The sequence below is a fragment of the Orussus abietinus genome, unplaced genomic scaffold (genome assembly GCF_000612105.2).
Source record: "Orussus abietinus isolate OABI.00-Male unplaced genomic scaffold, Oabi_2.0 scaffold389, whole genome shotgun sequence".
Taxonomy (NCBI): domain Eukaryota; kingdom Metazoa; phylum Arthropoda; class Insecta; order Hymenoptera; family Orussidae; genus Orussus; species Orussus abietinus.
The window spans coordinates 12727-22536 of NW_019394864.1; the positions used below are offsets into that span (position 1 = coordinate 12727).

The 9810-nt window shown below is 38.1% G+C and overlaps 1 protein-coding gene across 1 annotated transcript; it reads left to right on the forward strand.

The window, feature by feature from the left end:
• The first annotated feature begins 4433 nt into the window (after positions 1–4433).
• LOC105694319 (SET and MYND domain-containing protein 4-like) lies at positions 4434–7110 on the forward strand. The gene is made up of 5 exons (XM_012414854.1): positions 4434–5484; positions 5581–5861; positions 5940–6098; positions 6505–6648; positions 6859–7110. The coding sequence occupies exons 1-5, from the start codon at positions 4434–4436 to the stop codon at positions 7108–7110; spliced, it is 1887 nt and encodes a 628-aa protein (XP_012270277.1).
• The last annotated feature ends 2700 nt before the right edge of the window (positions 7111–9810 follow it).

Sequence of the window (9810 nt, forward strand, 5' to 3'; positions counted from 1 at the left end):
ACGGAGAAAAAAATTAATTATCCGGAACCGACCGTTCATCCCCCATAACCGCGGCGGGGTAGACCTTCACGTCACAGGTAATGTCCTGTAAAACATAGACCGGGAGGACTTAATCGCCAAATTTTTAACATGTTATCTGGAAAATTATAACGAATGATCGTGCAAACGGAGAAAATAATTAATTATCCGGAACCGACCGTTCATCCCCCATAACCGCAGCGGCACACGCTCTCACGTCGCAGGTAAGGTCCTGTAAAACATAAACCGGGAGGACTTAATCGCCAAATTTTTTATATGTTCTCCGGAAATTAATGACAAAGGATCGTGCAAACCGAGAAAAATTGAAAAAATTTAAAATTTGGCGATTAAGTCCTCCCGGTTTGTTTTACAGGGCATTACCTGTGACGTGAGGTCTACACCGCCGCGGTTATGGGGGATGAACGGTCGGTTCCGGATATTTAATTTTTTTCTCCGTTTGCACGATCGTTTGTTATTATTTTCCGAGGAACATATTGAAAATTTGGCGATTACGTCCTTCCGGTTTATGTTTTACAGGACATTACCTGTGTCGTGAAGGTCTACCCCGCCGCGATTATGGGGGATGAACGGTCGATTCTGGATAATTAATTTTTTTCTCCGTTTGCACGATCGTTTGTTATTATTTTCCGAAGGACATATTAAAAATTTTGCGATTAAGTCCTCCCGGTTTTTGTTTTACAGGACATTACCTATGACGTGGAGGTCTACACCGCCACGGTTATGGGGGATGAACGGTCGATTCCGGATAATTAATTTTTTTCTCCGTTTGCACGATCATTTGTTATCATTTTCCGGGGAGTATATTAAAAATTTGGTGATTAAAACTGCATGGTTTGTGTGGTACGTTTGATGGTCGGTGGAGTGTATCGTTTCTGTATAGGGGTACGTTTTTTAGCGAAGGGGGGTTTGAATCAAGAACCACCATTGTTTTTTTGTTTCATGTACCTTAGAATTGCAAATAAAATGTTGTGAACTCAAGAAATTTTATTTTTTTTTTCAATCGTTGCAGGAACGTTGGATTCTTCAAGTAGCTTGTAAAACATCATCCCGCTCATCTTTGCTTTAGGAAATAAAAACGGTACATACAGGAGAGTAATTGCTGCTTATCACGGAAATTTTACGGAATTTCATGATTCTTATGTACGATCGTATTCCGGATCAACCCATTCCCATGTTATCGTTTCCCTTTTCTTTCCAGGACTGGAACACTGTTCATTATTACCGACTCGATGATTCTTGGTTAGTGTCGTACTTCACTCTCCTTCCGTTTGTTGACGCAGCTCGAAGAATTCTTATCAAGAATCGATTGCTGAAGGTTCTTGTCAAGTTGAAGGAAGTTACAGTGGAAATCATTGAGAAGATTGAAGTGTCGGTCAACGAAGGAGCACATCAAATTCTGGATCGGAATTAACTTGCGAGGAAATGAGGTGCGTCGGCGCCAAAACGGCAAATAAATTAAATAAAAATCCACTAAAGAAATGTTTAACGGATTGAAATAATAGTTGTATGCTTCTACGAGACCAATTTCAATAAATGGTCAGTTTCATACCAAACATTATAATATGACATCATTTTTAAATAGAAAAACTGCTTTTTTGCAAATCACTCTTATAAATTTGAATTGATGCATTCTATTTAAAAAGAGCACTTTAGAACTAAGGAGAAATGCTTTCATAATTTTGGCTAACAGGGATTCGATGTTGTATTATTGATGAGAGTGCTCACTTCTTGTATTGTCATCTCATGTGAAGTTATTTACCTGATTCTGTATCCTCCGAGTGGAAATGTGACATCCCTAGATTGAAAGTACGGAGAAAAGGTTTTGAGAATGAGTGTTTGTACTATTGGGTTGTTCGGAAAGTAATTTCGTTTTTTTTTTTTTATGAAATTGAAAGACGATTTTTTTATAGCGAATAAATATTTTATTCAATTATATTTTGTCCATTCTAGTCCAATACCTTTTGCCATCTTTCTGGCAGTAGCATGATTCCACGCTCATAAAATGTTTGGTTTTTGCTGTCAAAAAACTGATCCAGGTGATTTTTGTCCTCCTCATTCGAAGTAAAGATTTTACCGTCTAGAAAATTTTGTAGAGACCGGAACAAGTAATAATCAGAAGGTGTCAGATCTGGAGAATATGGTGGGAGTAGCAGTATATCCCATCCAAGCTGTCGAAGCTTTTGGCGAGTTAAGAAACTTGTATGAGGTCTCGCATTATCTTGGTGAAACGCTACACCTTTTCTATTGATCAATGCTGGTCTCTTCCGTTTAAGTGAATCATTCAATTTGTCCAGCTGGTGACAGTACACTTCAGAATTGATCGTTGTGTTGTTCGGTAGAATCTAAAAAAAAAACGATTCCTTTGAAATCCCACCAAACAGATACCATCACCTTTTCTTGATGAATTTCGGCTTTCGAAGTTCTTTGAGCCGGTTCATCTTTTTTACTCCATGATTTCTTGCGGGTAACATTGTCGTAGACAACCCATTTCTCGTCCCCAGTGATGATGCGCTTCAAAAATGGATCATATTCTTGACGTTTGAGAAGCAAATCACAGACGTCAATGCGATAACACAAATTTCATACCGCAAGAACACGAGGAATCCATATGTCGAGCTTTGAGATTAAACTTAGGCGTTTCAAATGATCATGAACGGTCGAATTCGATAAATTTAATCTCTCGGCGATTTCACGAGTTGTTATTCGCCGGTTTGCATCAATTAATGCCTTTATTGTGTTTTCATCAACTTTAAGTGGCCTTCCAGAACTTGGTGCATCTTCAATATCAAAATTGCGGGATCGAATTTTTGCAAACCAGTTTTGACCCTGGCGTTCTGTCAATACATCTTCTCCATACACGTCGGATAATTTTTTTCTTGTTTGAACAGCATTTTTACCTTTTCGATAGTAAAAAAGTAAAATATACCGAAAATGCCGCTTTTCACTTTCCATATTTGAAAGGGTACCTACCAAAAACTACTGCGTAGAATCAATCAAACTTTTTCACAAGCAAGCCTTGCTAGATTAGCTGTCAAAATATATAATGATTATGCGGCTTAAGTGTGAAGTTGGCCGTGAAAGAAAAAAAATGAAGTCCTCTGTTGGGAAACAACGAAATTACTTTCCGAACAACCCAATATATACGTGATTGTCTACCGAAGGCTAAGAAAGTGGGCAGGATTTGCTGGGTGGAAGGATACTTAATATGGAAAAGGCATCCCAGACCGTTACTCGTTCGTGTTGCAATTCCTACTATCCAATCGTGGAGTCCTTCCCATCATACGAATACAGAAAATGTACCCACAAAACAAATGAACTCGACAGACATCAGGAGTAAGTTTTTATCATTTGCATTATAAATGTTTGTCCAAAAAGGTGTGAAATAAATATTTCATTATGTGAAACATATTTTTCATGCGTATTTTATATTGCGTTCCTTCTCACCTATTCAAACTTCCCGCTGGAGAGGCACTGCGAAGTAGTGGGGGGGTATTTAGTGCAAATCCCACCCACGAGGGTGCGCTGAAGACCGTATACGCAAAAATTCATTGCGGTCTTGTGGAACCTACCTAGAGTTCGAAAATTGTCGGTAACATTAAATTGGAGAAGGTAACTGTGAAACATGAGAATTTAAGAGAACGCTAATTTTGTTATTTATACTTTAGGTTTCTTCGTGTAAGTAACTTTTTTTTTTTCAATCAACTTTAAAGTTCAAGCTAAAGAGTGATAATTACTATTAGAAAATATTGATTATAGGGTCGTATTTACCTCCAGCTAAAAATATTCACGTATCTACAACTTCACGGAAAATTCCATGCGATTTGTTTCAAATGGACTGATATTTCATTCTGCGACGAAGCGAATGGGAGGTTTTGATTGGCTACGGACAACGTACAACGGAAATTCCCCTCTACGATGTTTCTCTATAGCTAATCGAAACCTCTCGTTCGCTCTGGTGAAAATGCAAATTCTCATAATTTCTCGATGAAAAAGGCTTTGGAGAAATTACCGATAAATTACCGGGAATTTCTCTTCGTTTCTGACGTAACTTACTGGATTTAGAACTCTAGGTCCCACCCTCTAAATAACCGAAGTTTAACTTGTTTACACATGCCTTTAACCTGCTATAAACCATTTGAACTCCGGTTAACACGAATTGTGGAACCGGGGTTATTTCTGTAAGCTCTGTGGGAATTCCCCACTTTAGTTCTGCTCTCTATCTCTCTGTCGAGAGAGAGAGAGAGAGCGGGACATTGTGTCGTGAACAATTGGTTTTTGTTGCCACGTTAAGAAGAACGTTACAAAACTACGCAGTAGATCTAGAGTAGCCGAGAGTAATTGAAAGTAGGGTTACAAATTATATCCAAAGTGTCTAATCTGATTTTTTAAGCGAGATGGATCTTATTTTCCGTACTCTTAATGTAAGACTGATTGAAATAAGCGGGCATAGAGAGTTAAGTGCCAAATTCAAAACGTTTACTGACGAACAACGGGTTATATATACATTTAATTTGCTTGAAAAGTTTGGTATCCAGCCAGAATCGACATGCTTCCAAAAAGATACGGAAAAATCTGTCAATAAAAGGATAAAAGGTGACATAATATATGCCTCAAGATTTGCCAATGCTGTACAGTACGTTAATGCATGGGAAATGTACTCGGAGAGCATCGCTTATGCTCTTCCTGGATCTGAAGAACTTGCTCTAGCCTATGGAAATAGATCCGCAGTTCTGTTTCGCTTAAGAAAATATAAGGAGTGTCTGGAAGATATCGAGAGAGCTTTGAGCTTTGATTACCTTGATGATTCAAGGCCGAAACTGTTGCGATGTAGAGAAATGTGTTTCAAAGCTCTCGGAGAGCTTGACAGAGAAACGACGTTTCAGGGAACCCATCAACTAATGGAGAAAATGTCCATGAAGGAAGGTTCAAAAGCTGTTTCTGAAAATATAGTTCGGATGATCGAGCTCGATGAGGTACGTGGGAAGGTAAATGAAAAGGAATACCCTCTTCCAGAGATTGCCTCTTGCAATCCCGAAGTTCCTATCGCCTCCGATGGCGTACAGATTAAATATGACGACATTTTTGGAAGGCATCTCGTAGCTACTCGCGACATAAAACCTGGGGAAATACTTGTCGTTGAGAAGCCTTATGCTTTGGTTTTGGCACCGGAACAGAGGTATACGCATTGTGCCAAATGTTTGAATATTGCTTGGAACGGCATCCCATGTGACCATTGCGTTTATGCGATGTTTTGTTCCAAGAAGTGCAAGGAGGATGCCTGGAAAGAGTTCCATGACATCGAGTGTCCTGTAGTTGGTCTTCTGCTGAATCTAGAATTGGATACACTCAGCCTACTGAGTATGAGGCTTGCTATTATTATCACGAGGAAAATGGGTAGTTTGGAAGCATTGCGGAAAGAACTGGAGATTGTCGATAACTGGAAAGGTGCTAAAAGAACATTGTATTATAAATATTTTAGACCGTTTTTGAAATATATAAATTTACAGATTTAAGTAATAGAATTATTTTTCTTTGGTGTAGATCCTCGGACAAAAGGGTACTCGGACGATGGCAAATTTGACAACGAAAATTACCGTGCTGTATATAGTTTAATGACTAATGCTGACAAGAGATCCATGGCAGATATTTTTAGAAGAGCATTAAAAACAACGTACATTCTTTTTTTTTTGGCCACAAGAACTGAGATGTTTGGAAAGAAACTGAAAGCAAGCCTTCCAGCGCTTTTGAAGAGCTCGATGTTTACCTTTGTTGGTGGAATGATATTGCGTCATCAGCAAATGATTCCTAGCAATAGCTACATGGTATGAAGGCTTCAAAATTCAATTTATAATTTGGTATTCATATTCTCCCCTTAGTCAATTAATTAATCCTGCTGTCAGTTTTCAGAAGAACGAGAGCATGAATGTGTTAGGACTGGTGCAGCCCTGACGACAGTTTCTAGTCTTTTTAATCACAGTTGCAATCCCAATGTTGATTGGAATGCGATGAAGCAGCAACTAGTTTTTTCTGCTCTTTATCCAATTAAAAAAGATGAACAGGTAATTAATGACAAACATCTTTTTACATTGCTACACAACAATGCGATATATGTCTTCTCCACATTAAGCATTATGCCAAAAGGTCTCTTAGGGCGATGTGAAACTGGCGTCGAAAAGGTTTTCTTTATGAAACTTTTCTTCGAATTGCGTTTACTGAAACAATCTAAACTTTACAACGTTAATATGGAGACTATCGGAAAAATTCTAAAACTCATGAAACTTCAATTTTTTTTTTTTAATTTGTTTGTAGGTATTTTTCAAAAGTTTCATGTACGATCGACCTCTCAGATGTCACTTTCACATCCCCTTAAGAGATACCTTTTTTATGGCATAGTAAAATTCATCAAATATGTTTTCTATGTATCATTAAGATGGTCTTTACTCGTAATTTGATAAAAAATTTTAGTTGTTCGTTAGTTACGGATTTATGTATGTCACTATGGAAAAAGAGGCTAGACAGAAGAAACTCAAGGAGCAGTTTTACTTTGAATGTCGTTGTCAACCATGCGAAGAGAATTGGCCTATGTACTTTGAACTGATGTCGTATACGGTAAGTCATAGAAATGACATAAAAGAAATTGATCTATCCATTATTAAACTGACAATAGGTACAGTTTTGTGCATAAAAAGTTTCAAGGGGTTTATTACTTCACTTGTTGCAAAGAATGCACTAAATATTTGGATCGATGATCGATACAAAATATTTTACTTTACAATCAGCATTTTTATAACCAATGCTCATTTGTTTTTTCGATCATAGCGGTGTGTCACTTCTCGACGTAAGGTAGCAGTAATTAAGAAAGCTCTCAGAGATTTGAGTCGATACAAATACCTAGCAGATGTGGGGGATATCGAGTCTGATCCAAACATGTTAAAGAATCTGTTCAAGATGATCGAAGTCTTGTCTGAATGTGCACCTTGTAAAGAGTACAGCGACGTCATTGAAACAATTAAACGTGTCATTGCTTTACGAGGAAACTCGTTTTTCATATCGAAACTTCTGCTACCGTAAGTGCTTCATACATTAATTTAGAAATCCTGCTGAAACTACTTTTAGAATGACTGAATCGAATGAGTTTCTCAACGTGATATGAAAGGCGCTGAGAAATATAATCAACGTCAATAAAATAAAATTCATCCATACCCTTTTTAGTAATAACGCCATTTTGGATATTCAAATGGTAACCTGAGCTGGCGCGTCACGTTACCGATATTTATATTTATGTTGAGGTCTTTTGCAGCCTACGTTGAGAATTATACGAAACGAAGCGTTCTTTATGTAATTTCAGTAGGATAATTGTAAAGAGTCCGAAGTAAAACTGTCGAAATCCCGTGAATCATGACTTTTTATCCTCTAATGGACCAAGGGCGCCATCTGTGGCGTTCAGCTCCAACTAAATTTTTGTTCGAAAAACGTGGCGTTACCCCCAGGACAAACCAGCATTCTCTTGCAATCGTTGGAGAATGTATTTTCCATATCTTTCCATCTGGCTCTGTAATATTCTATTTCTATGCTATTCTAAATCCCCTCAAATCATCTTCGGTGTACACAAATTTAGCCAAATACATTTATCTTATTGAATTGACTGCAAAAATTGCTGAAATTGCTCCAAGAAAAGCTCAAATCATATATTTTTGACAAATGTAGTAGAACATATCACCTTAACGTCGTTCACCACCAAAGTGGGGACGATAACTTCCACCGCTAGATGGCGTTAGCATAGAATTCGGTGGGAGGTAACCAAAACGTATCGAAGATGAATCGTTGACCTGTGTTTATATGGGAGCGATTTTCGATCGAGCACCTTCCTAGTTAAAAGGGCATTGAAATTATGTCGTTGCACTTTTTTATATGAAAATGACCACTTATCGAAAATCGCTCCCATATAAACACAGGTCAACGTTTCATCTTCGATATGAGCACTCGTTAAGCTCGATCGGTTTAGAAATACGTTCGGAATCGTTGTCCCCGTGAGGCCCTGCAAAATCGCTGGAGTGGAGAGCGATTTTAAGGTGAAGTGAAACCCCCCCTCAAATAAGTCGATTCGAATAAGACACTTTTTTTTAAGAGTATTGGATCGAACTACCTGAAACTTTGACACTTGAATCGTGAGCCCCTAGGAATTATCCTGACACTTTCAAAATTCGGATTTTTGGAAAAAAACTTTTTAACAGTCCAGACCAGAACCAAAATGGTGTCGCGCTCTCATATTTCAGTCGATATACAATTATTGAAGACTAATGTGGGAAACAAAAGTGTCTGGACAATTGTACGACAATTTAGAACACTCTGGTAATCGAGAAACTCGCATTTGAACGGGACAAAGTTAAATAAAGTGCCATATGCGCTGTTATATTGAAACGATGGTAATACGAGGTCTCGGAGCAAAAATTTAGTTGACACGGAAATCACAGATGGCGCAGGGTGGCACGTAGAGTGCCCCAATTGACTGTAGAAGTCAATTGGGGCATCAAAAGTCACGAATCCGGAGGATTTCCAGAGTTTTACTTCGATTTCTTTATAACTATTGTACGGAAGCGATATTTGGAGTATGCCATTTAGTACAATACCCAATACAATTCGATACAACTGTTAATACAAATATGAACGTTGGTAACGTAGGTATTTAGAAAAAATCTTTTTTACCGACGTTCATTAAGTTCCTCGACGTGTGTCACTTCACCTTAATGGCTATTTTCCAAGGTAACAATTGTTTACCCAAATATCGCTTTTCGTGATCAGGATGCCATATGTATTTGGTTCTTTTTTGCAGATGAGTAAAATGAAATCGTGAGAACCACAGAAGACAAAATTTATATACATGTCATATCAAGGTAATGTTTACAGTTTATAGAAACTTGTACGGTTAAAACTGTACTGAAACGTTTTTTCAGTTAATATTTTGCAAAATAAATTAACGAACATAACATTGTTTTTTTTACATCACATTACGTTTTCACATCATAATACCTTCATCCGTCCGTTGAATATCCTTGAAAAGATAAAAAAAGAATGTAGTATACTGTAATGGTATGCAGCTTGATCCGTGCCTATGCACCGAAAAACTGCATCCTTCGAGGGTTCGAGCCCCACGATTCCTGAGACCGAAATTAATTAAAATTCTAATATATGAAATAGAAAGAGACTGGCGAGAGAGCGAGGAGAGCGTTCACGAACGATCAGCTGAGCGTGGAAATATTATAGAGAGTCGGGAGGCCTGTCGACCGAATCCGGATTTACCGAGTTTTTCTATCGTTAGAGCCTTTGCTTCCGCACCGTTTCGCACGAATTGGCGATTTAAATTTCTCAGAAAATTATTCACTTTTCCGGATCACTTTAATTAAATTAGGTGCAGTCCTAATTCAATTATCGTGTTTCCTGTTTTTCTGATTCTGGCTACCGGGAAAGGAAAGATTGGAATTTGACTCTCAGTGAGAACGGCTTATCCCATTATCGGTGCGTTCTATAATTTCATCATTGAATCATCAGGATTTGGAATAATGGAATTTCAGGTTTTGGGACAAATTTAGACTGTTAAGAGGTTAGGGAAGTTAGTCCCTACCCCGTGCCCTAAGTTTGCCGACCTTCCGTTTTACTCGATCCGTGCGCAGAAATCTATTTCTAACGCCGGACTAGTTGAACCGAATTTGAGGTTCAACAAATAGAAAGAGAACAACAGAGAACAAATATTCTAACCAATAGCAAGAGACT